The sequence below is a fragment of the Canis lupus genome, chromosome 27, assembly GCF_011100685.1.
Source record: "Canis lupus familiaris isolate Mischka breed German Shepherd chromosome 27, alternate assembly UU_Cfam_GSD_1.0, whole genome shotgun sequence".
In the NCBI taxonomy this organism is placed as follows: Eukaryota; Metazoa; Chordata; class Mammalia; order Carnivora; family Canidae; genus Canis; species Canis lupus.
In genome coordinates, this window is record NC_049248.1 from 15,657,384 (window position 1) to 15,681,193 (window position 23,810).

A 23,810-nucleotide genomic window follows, 5' to 3' on the forward strand; every position below is an offset into this window, starting at 1 on the left:
TATAAACCGATAGTAATATTGACTTCATGGTTCTTCTAGAATATATCAATGTGGTTTGATTATAGACATTTTTAAAAGCAAATTTTCAAAAACATTTTCATTGAGTAATGTTGAAGCATATGCCGAACACATAAGATGTTTAGGTAAAGACATAGGTAAGACTTTTTGAGGTTATCTTATAAAGGTCTAATACCGGTGCTTTGTTCCTTGTTTATACATAAAAGAATCTAACCACTGGAGCAGTCAACAACCTGCCTGCTGTTCACACAGTTCTTTATGACTTTTTGAATATTCGTCCTTTGCGAAAAGAGTAATATCTCACAAATTCCGTGTAGCACAGAGCCTGGCACACAGTAAATATTCAATACATACTTGTTTAATTTTCTTGTTAACTAATACAAGGGCAATACTTGATCTTATTGATATTCCCTCAAGGATTGTACATTTGTTCCCTAGATCTCTACCTATCATCAAATTTATCATTTTTAATTTCACTGCTTCCCTACACCCTTGGGAATTTTGCAAGGATTTTAAAGTGTTTATTTTCTTGTCATGGCATGCCAATGTGTCCAACATCGTGCCTAGAACAGAGTGCGTCATCCATATAAATATTTTTTGAATGAAGATAGTGTTAAAAAAAGTTTCTTATTCATAGAAGTTAATTTTTCCATAGTTTGAAAGTAAGTAAATTAAATTTGTTATAGGAGAACACAAACCCACACTTTCTTTACATTATTTTAAGTGCACAATTGTAAATACTTTTGAAGGTAGAGAATAAGCTTGTAGTATTTTATAAAATAAGCAAGAGTAAATTTTAAAAAATGTTAAGCCATGTTATCATCTTAGAATAAATAAAGGAAAAAGTCTGTGGATTTAAAATACAACCCAAGGCATTTCACCATGACATCTAATCATTGTCATCCTGTCGCTTTTTCTGTCAGCACATATATAAGGAGTATTTTTTTGTTGCATTTTTCAGATGGGGTATTTTTTTTTATCAATTTCTATGGGAAAAAATTTTCCAAGACCATTTGCTTTTCAATTCACAGTTTCCTTTTGGCTGCATAAATATGATTTCTAGAAAATCACAAGGAAAAAAGATCGTTTAGATACCCCATCCTCCTATGTTTCTATAAGACTTACCTTTCCTGAGGAATATCTGTGCCACCTATGAGGCATTATTGAATATGACCTCACTGAAAGATCTAATAAGAATATAATGACCGATTTGTTTTAAAACACACTAAAGAAAGACAGCAGACAGGGTCTCATGAGAAGTGACATTCTGTAATTACCTCCTCCTATCAAAAGAAAAACAATTCCCAGAAATTAATGAATACAGCAAGAGTCTATTTCCTATCTTAATTCTATCTTAATTGCAAAAGTGGATCAATTAAAAAAAAGACTACACTGGCAAAGTCCTTCTTTTAAGATTTTGTCTCCTGATTCTCTAGTCATCAAATCAATATATATATATAAACATATATATGTACATATATATATATATATGCATACCATGAACCTATTTTTACCTTCTGAGATGAGATATACCAACTCCACCAGCAATGCCCCCATGAAACAACCAAATCCATTGAACAGTGTCAGAAAATTCATAGAGGTTCCTCTGATGGTACTCGGAACAAATCTGTATATTACAGAGACTGAAAGGAAAAGAGAAGGTCAAAATTCAGAACATTCTCTGTAAAATACTTCCATAGATATTATTCAAATTAGTATTGATCATACCTCAAAGAAAGTTTACTGATAAAGGCAAAATTTGGGTTGGACTTTGTTAAAGTTACTATAGTAAGACATATTATGATGTTATAGTTTACATATGTCTAAAAGGAGTAATATTTGGCAAACTATACTCTTGTATAGCTACAAGGAAAATTTAATTATTTTGGGGTTTAAGTGTCCCAATATATTCACCCAAATTTCACCCTGATTTGAATATTTCTTATTAATTTTGGATTGAGATGAGGCTTGTACTAGGTAATATGACAATCTAGTAATAAGACCCATGATCCTGTGATTCTATGTAAATTATTAGTTTTCCAATAGAAAACTTGAATTTATCATATAAAATTAGCATGGAGGTTAAGAGGATGGGTTCTGGAGTTGGACAAGATTGTGCTATAATCTCAGGTCAACTACCTCTGTGATTTTAAATAAGTTAGTTAGACTTTCTGAGCCTCAGTGTTCTTCTCTGTAAAATGGGAATATCATCACTCACTTGCAGAGGTACCGTGGCTCTTACTTGCTATAATGTACGTATAATACTATAATATGTATAAAATGTTGACTTGTAAGAACTGAATCAGGTTGGCTATTTTTAACAGTATTAATCTTACCAAGTCAAATGGCTCCTACTTGTGCAAAGTCCTTTACATGCATTTAAATTATCCTGTTTAAGGAGAGGTTACTTAAAGAGAGATGATTGCATAAGCTTTGGATCTTCAAAAAGGTTATCTTTTTTTTTCTCCCAAGTCATTACTGGGGTAATGGTGGCAAGAGGTTGAAAAAAATCATGGAATAATTTTTTTTTTAAAATTTCAATTACAAATAATTTTTTTAATAGACTCAATTATAGAGAATAAACTGATGGTTACCAGAGGTGAGAGGATGGGGAGGATGGGTGAAATTGATGATGGGGATTAAGGAGTGCACTTGTGATGAGCATCAGATGATGTATGGAACTGCTAAATCACTATATTGTGCACCTGATACTAATATAACACTGTATATTAACTAACTGGAATTTAAATAAAAACTGAAAAAAAATCAAAATTTTTCTGGTATCAGGCATAGATGAAAATGAGTATATCTGATTTTGTACATATGATATTAACTATACTAAAATATGCATGGCAACCTTAGGGGTACATGCTAAAATATTTACAACATTTATCATAATATGATATCTGGGATTTGCTTCAAAATTATACAATGAAGAAGAAGAGAGTGTGCAAGTGAGGGTAGAGATGAGACAAGTTTGGCTATGGCATGAAAATTATTGAAGCTGGAACATGAATACACAGGAGTTTATTACACTAATCTCTCTCATTTGTATATGTGTCACAAAAAATTGGAAGGAAATACATAAAATAACAGGAACAGTGTTAGCTTTGAGTGTTTGAATTATTTTTAGTTTACCTTCTCCTTACTCTTCTATACTTTGCAAATTTTTCTATAGTGAGAGATCAAAAATAAACACTAAAGTTCATTTTAAAAAGTGGTGATAGGGTAGCCCCAGTGGCTCAGCGGTTTAGCACTGCCTTCAGCCCAGGGTGGGATCCTGGAGACCCGGGATCGAGTCCTCTGTCAGGCTCCTTGCATGGAGCCTGCTTCATGCCTGTGTCTCTGCCTCTCTTTCTATGTCTCTCATGAATAAATAAATAAAATCTTTAAAAAAATAAAAAAGTGGTGATAGAAAACTGATATACTGGAGAGGCTAAAACTTCAGTTTCTTTTTTCTGTCTTTTCTTTTCTTTTTTCTTTTTTTTTTAGAAAGAGGAGGGGCAGAAACAGAATGAGAATCTCAAGCAGGCTCCACACCCAGCACTGAGCCCAACTCAGGACTTGATTTCACGATTGCAATCATGACCTGAGCCAAATCAAGAGTCAGAGACTGAACTGACTGAGCCACCCACACACCCCTTAGTTTCCTTTTCTATAAAAAGATCTTATTATCTCTTCCCTTCTGTCTTGGGAAAACTTTACCCTCTGGTTTACTTGCACTTTACCCCAGAAAAAGTCTGCATTTGTTCAGCCCCTTTAAAGAAACTTACTAATATATAATATACATGTATTTGTGTTTCTTCCTAGCATTCATATAACATTTCTGTTTTGGTTTCTGTTGTCCTCCACATGTTTTTATTGATCAGCGAAGAAACATTCGAAGAAACAAAGGAGTCCCCATCTGTGCTCCAGGGAATGTGCAGCGTGCGGAAGCTGAGGCCAGCCCTCAGCTCGGGCACGGGTGCATCATTCCTAGATTTTAAAGCCTGGGCAGGCAGACAGCAGAGACATACAGGACACTAAAGATAGTGCTAAACAGGCACTTAATACCACAGATGTTTATTGGAGGTGAAGATAATGATGGTGATAAATAAAATACTGTGAAGAAGGGCTTCAAATCTTGGCAGCAAGGGGCCATGGGTCTCACAGCTCTCTTGTGTAGTGCAAATCACCAGCAAGAGCCCCAGGCCAAGCTCACAAGTGTTTTTCAGGAAGATCTGGACGACAGGGTGAGGGAAAAGCTGAAGAGGTTTTGGGAAGAAATGATTCACTCTTATAAAAAGGATTTGGCTTATGAACTTTCCTTTCTATAAATATGAAGAGACAAACAATGGGCAGAAAGACCGATTTCTTTCACTGAGAAAAAGCAGAATGTACAAGCCCATTATTACTCTGCTAGTTAATTATTAATCCTATGCTTTTCTCTTGCTAGAACTTCTGGTGCGGTATATAATTCATGAACACACTTTGCCAGCTCTCTGCCTGCTGGTTAATCTCTCTTTGGTGTCATTTTAGTCGTTTTGAAAGCCTCCGGTTCCCTTTTAGAAGACTTAGCTTTTCAAGTCTTCCGATCTTCATTTTCGGGCATCCCCTTGAACATTCTGATCTCTTTCTTTGTTAGCGATCATCAACCTGATTTTTTAGGCTCCGTGGTACTTCTTTTAGCACCTAATAGTATAGATAGTGGCCACAAGTCTGCCACTATTCCAAAGTTCTCATTTTACCATGAAGACACAGTAAAAAATACTCAGTGTGTGTGAGAGCTCGTCTTGCCAATGAGAGCTGAAATGTGCCTCCAGGCGGAGGCTGCTTAGTGTTTGCAGAGATGCCCCATCACAGCATCTGTGGAAGCTCTAAACCGTAGAGCTGTTACCACCTTCCTGAGGCACCTGGTACTGGGGACTCATTGCTGGAATTTCTTTTACTCCAATTGTTCTTAAACGGTTAGATGGGCTTCTTATGTTGGGTGAGTATTTCGAACATATGTAAGAAAGGACCTCTGTCTGGGGCTATGGAACTTTGTCCAGATCACCATTCCTCCCTCATCTCTTAAGAGCTTCAGTTCATTGTTTCTGATTATATCAGTGTTATTCAATCAGATCACCTTCTACTTCTCTTTTGTGTAGTCACCTGTCAATTTCTAGGCCATCTTCCTCTGCTAGTCAACGTTATCAGCTCCTCTCTCCTTGTCACATTCTCCAGTTCTATTCCTGCCTTAGTTCCTGACAATTATGTATAAAGATCATCCTTCTAAACTTGCATCCTGCCAGCTCTTGGTTTCTCAGTCCCTTGACCTTCTTTCTAATGTCCCTGTCCTCAACACTACCTTAGCCGCTCATTACCATGCTCACACCCTAAACCTTGGTTGGCCCCCAGGCCAGCAGACCAGGACTTGGTGAACTACCATCAGGTAAGGTTCAGCCTGCCAGGTGTTTATAAAGAAAGTTTTATTGGAACACAGGCACACCCATTCATTATCTATGTGTCTATGACTTCTCGTACACCACAATGACAGAGTTGAGTGGTTGTAACAGAGACTGTCTGCCTGGTGTGAAAAATCTATTTACTATCTGACACTTTTCAGAAGACATTTGCTGACCCATGCCCTAGACCAGTAATTGTAAATGCTCCACAATCTCAACTTTGTGCATCCCCCACTAACTACAACTTTCTGTCTTCCCAGTTAACTGCTGCTCAACCACAAAGGTGTTTAGACTCCTTCAGGGCCTTCACTCCATCGCTCCTTTCCTTATGCTCACCTCTTTCATGCCTCTATGATCCTATTCCTCTTCTTAGCCAAGTTAAGTTCCACAGTCAATTGCTATGATGATACTCTTTCACATACCCTCTTTCCCTTGCCTTTCTCTTGCTTTCTGGAAATTGATTGGCCAAAAAATTCACGCTCTGCCATCCCTGCCCCTAGATCCATGCTGCTCAATATTTCTGGAAGAAGAACGCATAACCATGTTGACCAACTCATTTTAAATTCCTGACCACAATCAAATGGTCTCTTGTTGCTCCCTAGCAATGTTCCATATCTTCCTGGCTCATTCATTCTCTCATATTAGACAACAATTTCATACCTCTCCTTTCTCTTCAACAACCCCCCCCCCCCCCCCCCCCCGTACAGCCATATCTTCACTCAAAGCTCATGGCCTTACATCTTACTTCAATCAGCCATCGGGGAGTTTCCATATGAATCTCCACACCTATTTATGTACACAGAAGTTCCTGCACCTATATACTCTGTCCTCCAAACTGTTAGCATTAATGAAGCATCCTTGCTACTACTTACAGCCACATTCTCAACTTGTAATTTAGATCTCAACCTCTCTCCCTGCAGTGATTTCCCCCACTCTAATACTATTAATTTTCCCTCTCTCTCTTATTTTTCTCTTTCTCTTTCTTTTGAATCATTCCCACCAATGTGCTGTATGATACCATTCACTTTCCTTCCTTATACAGATATAAAAAACTCATTCTTAACTCCATTACTTTGTCAGCTACTGTCCCATTCCTTTATTCTCTTTTGCAGCAAAATTCTTCACATGAATCATCTACAATACTTCTCCTCCCATTATCCCTTAAACTCATTCTAAGCAGGCTTTTGTGCATTCCCACATCCCACATAAGAAAGCTCCTTTCCAAACCACCAATAACTGCCATATTGCTCAGTCAGATAGTCAATTCTCAGTCCTAGTCTTGTTGGATGTATTAGCAACATTTGATGAACACTCCTTCCTCCTTGATATCACTTTTTCATATGACTTCTAAGATACTGCTCTCTTGGTTTTGCTTTTTTGTTTTTTTTTTTGCTTGTCACTTCAGTTCTCTCTTTGAAAATTTCTCATCTTCTTCTAATGTCTTGATGATGTGCTTCAGGGTTGAGTTCCTGCATCCTCTTCTTTGTATAACACCAACTCCTAATGTCCCTGACTCCCTTGGTGATCTCAACTAATCCCATTGCTTTAAATACCATCGATAAGCTTGTGTCTCTCAGATTTGCATATATCCCCTAACTTAATATGAAATTATAGACTTGGAATCCAATTCCCTACTTGTCAACCTCTATCTGACATCTTATTCAGGTCCAAAACTAAACTTGATGATCTTTTCCCCAAAGCTTCTTCCACCTGTAGTCTTTTGTCTCTCTGAAGATGGCAACTCCATCCTTCCAGAGGCTCACGCCATAAACCTTGATGTCATCATTAACTCTTCTCTTTTTCTCATACCCTATTGTTCCTTCCTCAAAATATAACTAAGCTTGGATTATTCTCACCACCCACACTGATACCATCCTGGTCTGAAGCACTCATTTTTCTTTCCTTAATTCACCTATCTTCTATCATTTTCTTCACTGTAGTATATTCTTAATCTGTCCTTTTCCTCAGGGTAGTATATTCTCCACAGCAGAGAGAAGGGTTCTTTAAAAGTGTAAGTAACTGGGCAGCCCAGGTGGCTCAGCAGTTTAGCACCGCCTTCAGCCTAGGGCATGATCCTGGAGACCCAGGATTGAGTCCCACATCAGGCTCTCTGCATGGAGTCTGCTTCTCCCTCTGCCTGTGTCTCTGTGCCTCTCTCTCTCTCTCTCTGTCTCTCGTGAATAAATAAATAAATAAAATCTTTAATAAAAAAAGTGTAAGTAACTGAAAATAATCTGTAACATCCTTTTCAGAATAAGATTATACCAGTTCTCTTTGGAGAATTTTCTTCTGGCCTTTTGCTGTATAAAGTAGGACTTGACTTCATTTGTGAAGCCTAGAAAAGTACACCATGGGGTAAACAGAGCGCAGAAATTGCCTCCAGATCAAGGGAAGTAGTTATCAGGCATGGAAGTCATTGGAAAAGGAGAAAATACTGACTAAATATTTCAAATACTGGTTCAACAGTGAAAAGTAAGGAAGATCAACGTGTGAGTGGGAAGAGATGAGGAGCAGAAAGGAGAACTGGAAGACTGGAAATGTTTGAAATTCTTTAGAGTCTACATGTACACAATTACAACCTATAGTTTTATACAGTGATGCTTGCTGGAACTTTGTAAGGATGGTAACCAACTGCTACTTTTCTATGTATGTGTGGAACATGAAATGAAGAAGGCAGATTAAATATCTTCAGAAATATTTTTTAAAAAGTGTAAGTAAGTAATAGCATGTCATTCCTTTTCCTGCTTCACTCAGAGCCCAAGTCAGAGTCTTTACAGTGGCCACTCTGACTCATCTCTTACTAGTTTCTCTCTTCTTCACTCTCCTCCAACTGCACAAGACCTCTTACACTACATTGTCAGGTATATTTCCATCTTTGCATTTAGTAACTCCCCTGCTAACAGTAATGTTCTTTCCAGATATCCATGTGGTTGATTCCCTCAACTTTTTTGAGGCTTTGCCTAAGTAGTATCTCATTGAGGTCTATCCTATCCATCCTTTAATGCTGCAACCTGCTGCCCCCTATGCTAGGCAATACAGTCCTGCCCTATCTTTTCTTTTTCTAGAGTACTCATCACCCAACATGTTCTGTAATTTAATTATTTATTACACTTATCATTTACCTTTCTCCCTTTGGTAGAATGTAGGTTCTACAATGGCAGAATTTTCTTTAAATTGATGTGCCTTAAGGTTCTAGAGTAGTACCAAGCATATTGTAGATACCAACACAGTATCTTTTGAATAAATAAAACAAACACAGGTTATCAGATAGCTGGGGTATACATTGCTATAACTAAGACATAATTTGAAAAGTTTTCCATTTTTTTTCTTGTAGATCATCTCTAAGATATGATATGACTTAGTACAGTAAACAATATCCCTGAAATTTGGGAGTAATCCACTGTACCCTCTTGCTCAGTGCCATCACTGTGGGTCATTGTCAGTAATTTGAATGATATATTTTTATTATACTCACATAGAAATAGCTATAAATTTTATCAATTCATTTGCTTATTCAGTATATTTATTAATAATTTTCCCTGTACATGCACTTTTAAGGGAGAAAGAACTTCATAACTTAAGGATGGACAATAAGGATAAGAATCTTTGCTTAAAGATTGTACATTCACATGGTGAGAGGCAGGCAGTAAACATACACATATAAATAAGATAATTGTGGGTCCTGACAAGTGCTATTAGAAAAAATGGAACAGGGTAATGGAGTGAAAGTGATAGGATCACCTGGACAGCCTCTCTGAAGAGATAATCTTTGAGAAAATTTGATGCTGAGAAGAAGCCAGACACTTGAAAATAGAGGAAAGGAAATTGTAGGCAGAGAGAAGAATAAACACAAAGGCCTTGGGACAAAAGTAAGTTTGACACTTTAGAAACACAGAATGAAGATCATCAAATTTCTAGTGGAGTAGTCAGAAGGAATAATGTTATAAAATGTAGTTGGAGCAGTACAAGAGGCCAAATCATGGGCAGTCTTATTCACCATTTAAGGTATTAATTTCAAAATTCTATTGAGAAATTTGAAGCAGGGGAATGATAGGACTTCTTTTGGAAAGAACATGATGCCTGTTTTGAAGAGAATGAACTCCTGGGGCAGAAGAAGAAGCAGAGAGATGAGTCAGTAGGCTCTGATTGAATTGATGAGATAATGGTGACTACGTAGACTAAGTGAATAGCAAAGAAGATAGTGAGACATGGCCAGATTTATATTATATTGCAGAGTAAAGACTGAGTCTTTTTGGATTGGATGTGAGAAGTAAGGAGAAAAAAGGGATTTAGGATGACTCACGTGAGAAAGACACAATTTCACTCACACCACCAGTGTTCAGGTGGTGATAGGTGTGGTAGAAAGAGGTATGAGCAGGACATCTGGGCTTGAATTCTGAGTCTTCCCCTATTAATTCATGTGAAAGATTAGAATAATAATAGCAGCACACATTATAGCTGATAATTATTCAGTGCTATCTATATACTAGGTACTCTACTTTTTCTTCTACATAAAGTACTTCACACAGTCCTGTCAACAATCTTCCCCATTTTATAGGTGATGAGAAAGGCTCAGAAATGCAGAATAATTTGTGTAGAGTCACACACTTAGTCAAGGCACAACTGGGTTTAAACTTGGATTTGTCTGACTTTAAGACCATAGATATTAACCAGTATGCTGTACTGCCTCCCAGAAGAGTAATTCTTTTTTTGGGAGGGTGGGTGGGAGGTTCGAGTAATTGTTGAATTTACAGTTCAAAACACCCTTTCACATGTTGTCATTTAATTTTCATGGAGCAGTCCCCATTCCCATTGATTCTTACACTCATGCTGTGATATAGAGAATTTCAATTATTTCCATTTTAAAGATCAGAAAGATGAAGCTTAGATGTTACATGAATTCTTAAGGTCACAAATGTAGTAAGAGTCACAGCTGGAAATCAAAACAATCTTCTGGTCCCTACCCCATGACCTATATAGCAGATAAGACAATTGACTTAGTTGGATGTCAATTTCCTGATGGGTAAATCAGGGAAGGGTAGACTAAGAGGTTTATATTACATGATATACCTTTTTAATTGTCTATGGTTGTAAGTACTTCTCTGACTTTTGTACGTTGAATCACTATTGTTAAGATTGCTGGGAATTTTCTGACTTTATTCACTAATCATCTGCATTCATTCCCATGCTTCATTTCTAACCTACAAAATTTTGGCTACCTCCAACAATTTTCTAGAAACGATGTCAGGGAAGTCACAAACATTTGTGTAGTGGTGTTCTTTTATAGTTCTCTTTTATTTCTTGTATTATCAAACAGTGACATCAACATCAAAGAATCTCATAAAACAATTTACCTATATAATATGTATTGAATGGAAGGATTTAAAAATATAAAAAGAAGTCAAATACAGGACACCTGAGTGGCTCAGTCAGTTAAGCATCTGACTCTTGATTTCAGCTCAGGTCATGATCAAGCCTTAAGTCGGGTGCCACACTTAGCAGGGAGTCTGCTTGATATTCTATCTTCCTCTCCCTCTGCCCCCTGACCCCATCCAAACTAAATAAATAAATCTTTTTAAAAAGAAGTCTAACACACATATATGATTATAGTCCCATAAACTTTCTTTTTCTTTTCTTTTTTTCTTTTCTTTTCTTTCTTTTCTTTTCTTTTTTTTCTTTTCTTTTCTTTTCTTCTTCTCGCTTTTTGAAAGTCAGACTGCCACATGCAGCACCTCATTTAGATGTGTCTGGAGCATTGGAAGCTTGACTACCCTACATTGTCCTATGAATGTATGCTGAGAGCTTGTTTGGAGGTGCTAGCATAGGCACGCAGCTACTCACATACCCTTGACTGAAGAATGCTTCTCCTCTGTGCGGAAAATCATCTTTTTCCACTGAGTGTGCAGCTTTGGGAGAGACACACATGAAGCATTGAGGGAGGAAGAGGACACCTGTCTAGTCAGCCTGATCAGCCAGATCAACCCTGAGGATCAGTGGGGTGACAGATATCACATCCCACACAAACTCTATTAATTGATTTTATTTTTACCTTATTCAATGAATTGCTTTGGTATCATATATATGTATATATATATATGTGCATATATATGTATCTTTACTAAATATATATAGTTAAGGAATTTGGAAAAATAATAGAATAATTGAAGATTTTAGACAAGTGAAATGATCAGAACTGTCATTTTGGATGATTGCTCTAAAGATCATGTGCTGGTTGGTAGCATGAGAGATATAGTGGAGGTAGGAATATAGGAACCAAAAAGCAATCTTGATGAAGTATAATAAGTTATAATCAGTTATAATCCCTCTTACTGCAGGGAAATATAACGAAGGTAAAAAATAAGATGCAATAGATTACTCTAATAAATACACACACACACACACACACACACTCCGTTGTATAGCAAGAATCACTGAACTATCTTGATGAATTGTAAAGTGGCTAGTTTAATTAATATCAGCTATCTAGATAATCCAGAAAACCCTTGATATTTAATAAAGTTATTTTGAACCCATCTTATAAAACACCAGTGATCACACTTAATTTAGTGTAACTTAATTTAAAGACATTGAGTTATCTGGAAAATTGGCTCAAATTTTCATTTCATTTGCATGTTTATACACTCTCAGAGTACATTATAAATGTCATTTTGGAAGGACTATATATATGTGAATTTATGTATGAGTGAGAGGGTGGGAGGTGGAAGAAGAAAGAGAGGAGAGTTTTTATCTGAGTATACTGGATTTGTCTTCTATGTTTTAGCAGTTTTTTCCTCCCCTTGTGTATTTGACCAAATAGTTACTGCTTTTAAGTTCGTAAATCTTTCCTTCCATCTACTTTCAGGTAGAATTAATAATTGTTCTGCATCTGGCAGAGGAATGAAGAGAAATTAAGCATTTTTTAAAAATGAGAGTGATTAATAGGTTGTTCTGAAGCATTGTGGGAAATCTCCAGGGAGTGAATAGGTCGCCAACCGCTTGAGGTGATGTGTTCTGTATAAAGACTTAGTGTGTTCTTACATGAGGTGGTGAAATCGTTACTCACAGGCTGGGTTGACCAGTGTTTCAGCCACTCCAAGTAAAATGTACTGAAGAACCAGGTGAAAACAGGGCATGGAAGAAACGGTGAGGACTTTGCCTGAAAGAGGCTGCTCCACTGGAGGGAAGTGTTTTCTGTGTATTTCAAAGAAGCCAGCGACCATCACAGACAATGCAGCAGAAAGATTTCCAGCGACTGAAGGAAAATAATGCAGACAAAGAAAAAGAAAGAAAGAAAGAAAGAAAGAAAGAAAGAAAGAAAGAAAGAAAGAAAGAAAGAAAAAGTCCCAAATCAGTGTAATAGACCACAGCATTTCTTTCACATTGATACTAGGGGACGTTTCCTCAATATTTTTTTGCCTTGGAAATATCCAGATGCCAGCTAGCTGTGTTATATGACTTTCCTGTACTTCTACTCTAGTCTCTCAGAAACAGCTGCACCTACTCCTTATTTCCTGACTTACTGCTTAGAGGGCCTCTGGAACGTTAGTTAGCCTCATGATCACTTTCCTCAACTCTATGGTGGGGTTAATGATGCTTACCTTGTAGGGTCACTATGAGATTTAAATAAGATACTGTACTGGTATTATTATAACAGCTCCTGGTAGCAATAGGGAGCAATTATTGAAAGTAAAGCAATAGTTTTGAATTTTGTCCTCAGATAAGATATATTATTTTTGATATTATATTAGTCAAAAATAATTTGAGAGAAATTTAAAATAAAGTCTCTTCATAAGATTTTAATCATTTAAAAATGGTTTGACATAATCTGTCTTCAGTTTTCTGACATTTCTCTAATCTTTGCAGAAGTAAAGCAGCCATTAGAGAATTAAAGACTAGAAACTTTTGTTTAGAAAAAAATAGTAAAGGTGAATTAACCAGATAAAGAGTATAAATGGAGGCAATTATGAAAAAACTGGTCTAGCTCTTCTTTTCCTTTTACTCTTTTTTGAATTTAATTTTTTAAAGATTTTATTTATTTATTCATGAGAGACACAGAGAGAAAGCAGAGACATAGGCAAAGGGAGAAGCAGGCTCCTTGCAGGGAGCCTGATGTGGGACTCGATCCTGGGGACCCTGGGATCACGCCCTGAGCCAAAGGCAGATGTTCAACCGCTGAGCCACCCAGGCATCTCCCCTTTCACTCTTGAGGAATTATCTAAAAATTTTGGTTGAAAATGAGTAGGGATTTTGTTATGATTTTTTTATAGTTTATATCCACTGTAACCATTCCATTCCTCAATTTATCATTCATATATACTGGACTTAATCCCATCGTTTAAACAGAGGCAAACTTGAGGTTGATGGAATTTACTTGAAATTTAGAGATAGTCACATTTTGCTAACTTGCATAAAATTTCAGATAAGGCAAAGCTTTCAATTCAAAAAAATCAATCTAATGTTTAAATAGCTTAGTGTTTGTTTTGGTTGATAGAGAAACTGGTAGGTAAATTTTTTGATTATATCTCAGTATTTAAATGCATCTGTAAGGTCTGCTCTTTACTGGGTCTCTAAGAAATAGATGGTATAAAAAAGGAGGAATAACAGAAATTTCTGAATAACAGAAAATTGGAGGAGTTTTTAATTATTTTAAATTAGTTTCCATAAAGGCTCATAGATAGTGGGGTAGAGATTTTGGTTCTTTAAACACCTCGTTTAAAAATTTGAGTTTCAATATTATCTACTTTTAAGATCACATTTATCACAAACTTGCATTTATTTAGATTACTTGGCACATTATAGACTTACCAAAAAGAGCTAATATGTCATTTCAATTTACTATTTACTCTCTTCCTGCTGTATGCAAGGCAGTATGTTAGGCATAGTTGGAGATATAAGATTAAAAAATATCTGTTCTCAGTCATTGCCAACTCATATTCTATTGGGGAATCTAAGAAGAAGAACTTATTTCTATCTGGGGAGATGAGAAAAATAATTTTATGCTTTAAAAAAAGAAGAGTGTCCATATAGAGAGGTGAAGGTAGTATCATTGGCATGAGCAAAAACAGACTTGTGAAAGATTCAGACAGATTTTCAGAATAGTGAGAAACAAGTTATTTGGGAATCAGGGGATGAGATAGATTGAGGTCAGATCATAAGAGGCATTTAATATATTTTTAAGGAATTTGTAAATTGCTCTGAAGATAATGGAATCACTGAAGATGTGAGACACAAGTGAAATGATTAGAACTGTCATTCAGGATGATTGCTCTTAAGGCTATGTGCTGGTTGATAGAATGGGAGAGGTAGTGGAGGTAGGAAGATAGAAAGTTAAAAATCTTGATATAGTATAATGGGGGCTTAAGTTACAGTCAGGGCTCCCACTTCCAGGAAACAGAGAATATAAACATAAGATGCAATAGATTCCACTGATAAAACCACAGCAAGAGCAAGGAGGAAGCAGATGTTAATGTTGAGTGTAAGTCTAGCTGACTGGAAAGATGGTACTACCCATAATATCAGTAAGACCCATGATAGGGAGAAAATGAATTTGATTTTGAGTTGAGGTAGAGGCACAAAGAGATAATTCAAAGAGAAGTACTCAGAAAACACTTGAAAATGTGAATCATGGGTCAGAATACTGGTTGAGTCAAGAGATGAAGATTAATGAATCATCTACATGGAATGGAAATTTAAGGTCAGGTGAAATTAAAAAATGATGGGGAGTGAGTGAAGAGAACATTTAGAAATGTCTTTCAACGTATTTACATTTGGGGCAAGAAAAAGAGCTAAAACCATGGAAAGAGGTCAGAAATACAAGTAATCTCTAAGGGAAGTTTTCAAAGAAGTGATTACACAAAACAGAACTTTTGATCTTTCCCCTACTTCTTCTTCACTCTTCCCCATCTCCTCCAGTACCTTCACATGCTCAAGGCAGAAATCAAGGGTCCTCTGTCTTTCCTCCTATCTCCAAATATATTATTCAGTTTTCCGGGTTCTATTTCAAAATATATTGTGAATTAACCTGCTTCACTTTATAGCCTACTGTCATCATTCTAGTCCAAGTCATTATTATTTTTAACCCAGACTATGTGTCTTCCATTTTTCATTCTTATCCACCTGTACCCTATTAAGTACCTAAGACTCAGGGAGATCTTATATAAATGCAAATTCAATGTTACTCTTCTGCTAAATTTCTTCTATGGATTTCCATATGATAAGATGAAATCCCAAATCTTTAAATTGGCCTTTATGATCTTGCCTGTGCTTATCATTTCACTCTAATTGCTTGCTACTTTCTCCTTTTGGACCATTTCTCAGACACATTTTTTTGGTTTTTCTTGATGACCTTAAATTTTTTCCCATCTTAGAGTCTTTGCTTTGTTCTTCTGAAATATTTTCCCCTACTTTTTACTGGCCCACACTTGCTATTGATATCCAGCATACAATTGGAAGTCCTAACCAGAACAATTAGGAAAAAAGAAGAAATAAAAGGTGTCCAGAGCAGGAAAGAAGAAGTAAATAATTTGTTTGCAGATGACATGATCTGACACAGAAAATACTAAGGAATACATACAAAAAATTGTGAGAACTAATCAACAAATTCAGTAAAGTTTCATTATACAAAATCAACATGAAAAATCACGTGTATTTCTATACACAAGAATGAACTATTCAAAAAGGAAATTAAGAGAATGATCCCATTTACAATAGCAACAAGAAGAATAAGATACTTTGGAATGAATTTAACCAAGATGACAAAAGACTTGTAAACTGAAAACTCTAAAACATGGATCAAAAAATTAAATTAGGTATAAATAGACATCATATGTTCATGGATTAGAAGAATTAATATTGTTAAGATATCCATATTACTCAAAGTGATCTACAGGTTCAATTCAATCTCTATTAAAATCCCAGTGACATCTTTTTTACAGATATTGAAGTCAACAATTCTAAAATTCATGTGGAAACACAAAAGATCCCAAATAGCGAAAGCAGTTTTAAGCAAGAACAACACTGGAGGCATCACACTTCTTGATTTTGAAAAATATTACAAATGTACAATAACAAAAACAGTATGGTAGTGGTGTAAAAACAGGCATATAGACCAATGGAACAGAATAGAGAGCCCAGAAATAAACCCATGCATATACGGTCAAATAATCTTCGACAAAGGTGCCAGAAATACACAATGGGGACAGGACAGTCTCAAATTGGGAAAACTGGATATTCACATGCAAAAAAAATGGAATTGAACTCTTATATGTACAAAAAATTAACTGAAAATGGATTGAAAACTTAAGCATATGGCCTGTAACTGTAAAACTCCTAGAAGAAAACATGGAAAAGCAATGGTCTTGGTGATGATTTCTTGGATATGACATCAAAAGTACAAGGCAAAAAAAAAAAATAGCAAAAATAGACAAGTGGGGACTGCAACAAAATAAAAAGGTTTGGCATAGCAAACAAAATGAAAAGGAAAACTATAAAATAGTGAAAGTATTTGCAAACCATGTATCTGATACAGAGGTAATAGTCAAAATAGATAGAGAACTTCTAAAACTCAGTGTCAAGAAATCTGGTAGAAAATGGGCAAAGGAACTGAATAGACACTTCTCCAAAGAATACATGGAAATAGTCAACAGGTATATGAAAAAGTACTCAGCATCAGTAATCATCAGGCAAAAACAAATCAAAACCACAATGAGCTATCACCTTATACCAGTCAAGATGGTTATTATGAAAAACAAGAGATAACAAGTGTTGGTAGGGGTGTGGAGAAAGAACTCTAATACATACTATTGGTGGGGATGTATAAATTGGTGTAGCCACAATGGAAAACAGTACAGATATTCTAAAAAAAATCAAATAAGGAGCTACCAGGTAATCTGGCAATCTCAAATCTGGGTATGCATCCAAAGGAATCGAAATCAGGATCTTGAGATATCTGTGTTTCCATATTCAATGCAGCATTATTCACAATAGTCAAGACATGGGTGCAAACTAAATGTCGATGAATGGACAAATGAATAAAGAATGAATAAAAAAAAGGTGGTATATACATACAATGGAATATTATTCGGTCTTAAAAAAGAAAGAAATCCTGCCATTTGTGATAATATGAATGAAGCTGGAAAACATTATGGTAAGTAGAATAAGCCAGACACAGAAGGACAAATACTACATGATAACACTTACATATGGAATATCAAGTAATCAAGCTCATAGAATCAGAGAATAGAATGGAGTTGCCAGGGACTAGGATGAGTAAGAAATGGGGAAGTGTTAGTCAAAGGGTATGAAGTTTCAGTTATACTAGATGAATAAGTCCTGGAGACCTACCATACAGCATAGTGACTATAGTTAATAATATTGTGTACTTGAAATTTACTAAGAGGATAGACCTTGTGTTCTTTCTTATCACACACAAAAAGTTATAAATTATTATATATTATATACTATATTTTAAATAAATATAATTATATTTTATAATCTGTAATAAATATTATACATAACAAATAATCTACTTTATAAATATAGTATTTGTGTATATATGTAAAACTTATCACTGATCTAAATAAAAATATTTTAGTAATCATATTACTTAGCAGTATTCACTTAGACAAATAACACTTAAAATTTGAAAACAATTTCAGAATTTTTCAGAATTATTTGTTTGCTAACCTAACATGTTTCCTGAATCTAAGATGAATTCAACTATAAGAAGAAATACATTTTTATGTATCGCTGAGAAAGGAAAAAAATATCCTGCCAATCCATTATAATATGTCACCCAATTTCAGAGATGGATTTATACATATATTTGGTGTTGCTATGGACTGAGTTATGTTTCTTTCAAAATACATATATTGAAGTTCTAACCCCCAACATCACTATTTGAAGACAAGGGTTTTAGAGAGGTAATTAAGGTTAAATGAAGCCATAAGGGTAGGGCTCTAATCCAATAGTGTCTTTAGAAGAAGAGGAAAAGACACCATGTCTGTGCATGCACAGAGGAAAGGCCATGTGAAGACATAGTGAGAAGATGGCCACCTGTAAGCCAAGAAGAAAAGCCTTAGGAAAAACCTAGTCTTCCTACACCTTGATCTTGGGCTTTTATTGTCCAGAATGGTGACCAAAAAAATTCTGTTGTTTAAGCCACCTAGTCTGTGGTATTTAGTTATGGCAGCCTGAGAAAACTGATACAGGTGTGTTCAGGCATTATATAAAAATTAAGTTGTACTGGGGCACCTGGGTAGTTCAGTGGTTAAGCATCTCTCTTTGGCTCAGGGCATGATCCAGAGGGTCCTGGGATCAAGTCCCGCGTTGGGCTTCCTGCAGGGAACCTGCTTCTCCCTCTGCCTATGTCTTTGCCTCTCTCTGTGTCTTTCATGAATAAATAAAATCTTAAAAAAATTAAGTTGTACAAATTGCACAAACTATTTTGTCCATGATAATCATATGAACTGTAAAGAAAGTGCTCAAACTGTCTCGTTTTAGAATTTGAAGTCTATGAGAATCTTCTATGATGCCCTTCATCCTAACTAATTTAGGGTAATCTAGATAAAAAAAACATCACCTCCACCTCTTCATCCCTCTTTTTTTGGTTATCACTTTGTACTATTTAAACAAGGTTATCTTTTATTCAGAAAAGTTTGTAGCATTAGAGGCAAAAGCTTAGACAAGATATTTGCTATTTTTTTCTGTTAAAGCCCAATAATAAACATTTTAGATTTTGTGGGACAAAGGGCAAAATTTTGAAGATATGAAGGTAATTTATGCAACAAGAGATAGAATGTTCCACAAATTTTTGATTGATGAAATTCAAAATAATGATTCTTTTGGGGAGGTGATGAAATTTCAGTTTATTGGTATTTAAAGTTATTGTTTCTTATCATCAGATCAAATGTTCATCTGTGAAAATAATTCTTAGTTTGCTGGCAGTGTAAAAACAAATGGTGGGCCAGATTTGGCCCTGGTTTAGCCATCAGCTTTTATTGCCTACTCCTGAATTTTAGCTCTGACCTCATGAGAAATTGTGGCAGTTTTTCTGGGCTCCTGCTGCCTGAACACAAGCATGAAACATGACAGAGCAGTCTCATGGCCTCTTTGTCCTGGATACTCAACTGTAATCCCTATCCAGCAGCATAGGTATCACCTGGGAGCTTGCTAGCCCTGCAGAATCTCAAGCTCCAGCCTAGAAGGAATGAATCAGATCTGCATTTAAACAATAAGCCTCAGAGATTCCTGTACACATTAAACTTTGAGAAGTACTACTCTCGAAGAAAGCACTATGAGACCTAATCTAGCAAAATCCAATGAAAGACGGTTCTCTAGACAATTTCAAGCGAAGCGCAAATATTTAACTCATTTACCCAGATATTTTAGGGCAAAGCATATTTTTACCTGAAGGATCTAGATAACTACATTTGCTTTTTATTTGCTACTGCACTCTGATGCTAGTGAAAAATGACTTTCTTAAAATTCAAAACAAAGTTTGATTCCAACCTAAATTTAATCCATTCCACTTTTATTCTTAACTTCTATGAGATCATAACTCGTCTAAAGCAGAGTGTAGTTTATCAGAATGTACACATTTTAAACTTCCAGCAGATCTGTATTTACAAGATAAAGCACATGGTTCCACAGGAGATACTATATTCAGATAAATAATGTATGTTTTAATATCAGCTGTGTAGTTGTAGACAAGTCCATAAGAGTCTTGAAGCTCTTATAGTTTATTCTATTACCCTGCCATGTAATAATTTTCCAAATTAAACCACAATGAAATAAAGAAAAGTCAGAATTTATTCAAATATTGCCATTTCATATTGAAACAAAATCTAATACTAAAAAATAGATATGTTAAGATTCTTCAGTTATTGGTTAAATTTACTGACTGAGAAAACTATGGTATTTTTTAATGGGTATTCTGATATATGAGTTTCTGATACATAATATAACTGTGAGTATGAAATTCTAGTGAGCAATGATCCATGATTTTGGCCAATTCCCAGAATAGAAAATTTGCTCATGTAAGAGTATATGGGTGTCCATAAACCACTCTCACAGAGACAGCTATGATTTTATTGTCATATGTATCTGCTACCTTGCAGAAGATATTACTTACCCACTACAAGAATGGCATATTTTTTGCTTTTATTGTTCCTATTAGTAGTGTGTTCCTATATTTGAATTGAGGTATTCATATTCTATCTTTTGTATCTCTTTAGACCACTGGAACTCATTTCAGGATAGTCAGCTTTAGTTGGTGTTTTAATTTTTAAATATGGAGCAGGTAACACATTTACATAGAGATCAGATTCACAAATGTATCTATAAGACATCAATTATTGTTTCGGTTGGTGTTCTAGATAGCCTACTTTACCTCAAGTTTAATCTGTTGTTGATGTCCACCTTAAAAATAAGAACTTGAGAACATTGATATGCTTTAATGAAACAAATCAACAATTGAGTGAATTAATGATTCAGGAGAGATATTTACACATTACTTTTTTTTTTTACTAGTATTTACAGTTTCTTCATTGGGTATTTTCAATGGGCATGCACTGTGATCCTTTGGGGGGGGGGAAGCATCAATTCTAAAACTGTAGTAATAAAAGAGTGGTTTTGCTAAAATAATCCTATGTGCAATGAAGGTAATTGGACCCCTGACTCAATTTTTAGTTTATCAAGCACTTTGGTTCAAATCAAAAAAGGAACCTTTTTAAAAAAGATTTATTTATTTATTCAGGAGAGAGAGAGGACACTTGCACATGCACAAGTGGAGTAGGGGCAGAGGGAAAGAATCTTCAAGTAGACTCCATGCTGAGGGTGGAGCCCCAGGCAGGGCTCAGTCTCCTGTTCCATAAGCTCACGACCTGAGCCAAACCAAGAGTTGGCTGCTTAACCGACTGAGCCACCCAGGCTCTCTCAAAAAGGAACCTTTTATCACTGTCAATTTTTAGAACAAGTATAGTTACTGGTTTCGTAAAAAGTGACCAACACCTTGGCTGTCCCTTTATCATAAAGGACATGGGGTTAAAATGTGAATTTTCAAGTTTTTATTTTAAAGAGGAAGGTCTGTGAGATATTTGAAAGTACTTCATCCACATTTCAATTTAAATGTTATTTAAAAGCCAAGATAATTGCTACCTACTGTGTTATACACTTCTGCTTTATGTAAGACTTAATAACAATCTTAATTAGGCTAATTTTAGTCAGATTAATACTTGTGTATGTCAGCACTAAACCACTAAATACCACATACTGCAGGATTTTAATTAACACTAAGGAAAGGAAATACTCATAATGTAAACATTTTTGAACTGAAAAAGGCTAAAATGAAGTATGTCCAATTATGACAGAGAATAAATCACAATATCACTGATTTTAGATTTTAGGTGAATTAAGGTTGACTTTTAAACAGATAAATCTGTTCACATGTAATGTTAGGAAACTGGTCTTTATAAAAGTCTGAGTATATCAAGCTTTGGCCTTCCACAGTTCTGGGGGGTTTGGAGATATTTTATAGTTGGTACTGTGATATACTTTTTGATTTCTTTAGGCGATAAATGCAAGACTGTCATATCTTGAATCAGAAACCCTTCTTTCGTTGCATTGTTTATGAGCTAGATAGAAGAAGTAAGTTTATTTTTCCCTTTGTTAAATTTGTAGTTTGACCAACCCTCACTTTTGGCCTGGGCTGGGATTATCCATGTCAAACACTAGGCATCTACACTGTCTGCATCATCTGCCTCCTGAAACATGACAGTTTCTGGGAGGGAAATAGATGAATGTGGAAGAGAGACTGTGTGTGTGTGGGGGGGGAGGTCCAAACGTAACTGTCCCTTGTGGTGATGAAAGGATTTTTTTCCCTTCATTTCATAGACTTAATTAGAAATAGCAAGGAGGTGCCTGGGTGTCTCAGTTATTAAGCATCTGCCTTTGGCTCAGGTCATGATCCCGGGGTCCTGGAACTGAGCCCAGCATTAGGCCTCACATTGAGCTCTCTGCTCAGGGAGGAGTCTGCTTCTCCTCCTTCAGTGAGTGCTCGCTCTCTCTCTCTCTCTCTCTGTCTCAAATAAATAAATAAAATCTTAAAAAACAAGAAATAGTAAGGGTTCCAATTAACAATGATAAATTATTTACCTGCTATAACTTAACAATTATTTATAACTGGTATGTAAAATAATAATAATAATAATAATAATAATAATAATAATAATACAATGGCCTTAGAATGAGATGACTTGAATTCAAATGGCACTTAGTCTCTCTTGAGACCTTTGATCTATTAAATGATGGTTTATCATGAAGCTAAATAGGATAAGAAGGTGCGTAGGTTCAAATTAGGAACTCATAAAAGGAAATTTTAATATTGGACTAATTCACTTATGTAAATTACTACCAAAAAAACTACCCTGTTTGTGCTTGTATGTCCTGATAAAACTTGTTAATCTTCCATAATCATAAGCAGAATATGGAGAACTGAAGCAAACATCTAGTTTTAAAAGATGCATATCATCACACTTTTTTTTATATTCCCATAGCAAAATATTATGCAAATAAATGAACAAGTATGTAAATGAACAAATGAATGGAGTCTGGCTTAGAAACAACTGAATTCAGTATTCTGTACTCAGAGGAACATAGCTTTTTTTTCTTTTTCTTTTAATGAGTCTAGTTTTTTCTTTTTCCTGTCCAACAAGTCTGTTACCAAACTTGAAGGGGAATATTTAGTTCATATAAATGAGATATGTCAGGTAACTCTGCCTAACTTCCCTCCATCCATAAAAAACATACCCCTTTTAAAGAATAGAAATGATTTTAAATATGTAAGAGTGAAGAACTGTCCAAGAGAAAGTAACTCATATTTAAAATGAATTTAAGATATCTTATTCTCAGGAATGGCTTCTAATGTAGTTCTTTCAGCCATGTTGTATAGCATATTTTCCTAAAATGGCCCAATTAAAAAAATTAGTAATTAAGCATAATTTGGGAGCCCAGACTGGATTTCCAGTATACTGTACACGACTGTTGAAGTCTTTGCCATTTTGCAATATAAATTACCCCCTTCTTTCCCACATTCACTCTGTTTTAATAGTGTACTTGCTGAGGGCTCCTGGGTGGCTCACTTGGGTAAGCCTTCACTCTTGGTTTCAACTCAACTCAAGTCATAATTTTAGGGTCATGAGATTGAACCCTGCATCAGGCTCCACACTCAGCATGGAGCCTGCATGAGATTCTCTCCCTCTCTCTCTGCCCCTTCCTGCGTGTGCTTGCTCTCTCTCATTAAATAAATAAATAAATAAATAAATAAATAAATAAATAAATAAATAAAATCAATCTCTTAAAAACTAGTGT

At 35.6% G+C, this 23,810-nt stretch overlaps 1 protein-coding gene across 2 annotated transcripts in view; it reads right to left on the reverse strand.

Annotated features, from left to right (window-relative positions):
- The window catches only part of SLC15A5 (solute carrier family 15 member 5), an 81,690-nt gene that overhangs the window by 23,549 nt on the left and 34,331 nt on the right, over positions 1 to 23,810 (reverse strand). Inside the window, exons 6-7 of one of the 2 annotated variants that reach the window (XM_038576144.1) lie at positions 12,508 to 12,696; positions 1,533 to 1,661 (exon numbers count right to left, since the gene is read on the reverse strand). In XM_038576144.1, the coding sequence (XP_038432072.1) occupies positions 1,533 to 1,661; positions 12,508 to 12,696 (318 nt within the window). The remainder of the gene's footprint in view (positions 1 to 1,532; positions 1,662 to 12,507; positions 12,697 to 23,810) is intronic. The other variant, XM_038576143.1, reaches the window with a different exon arrangement.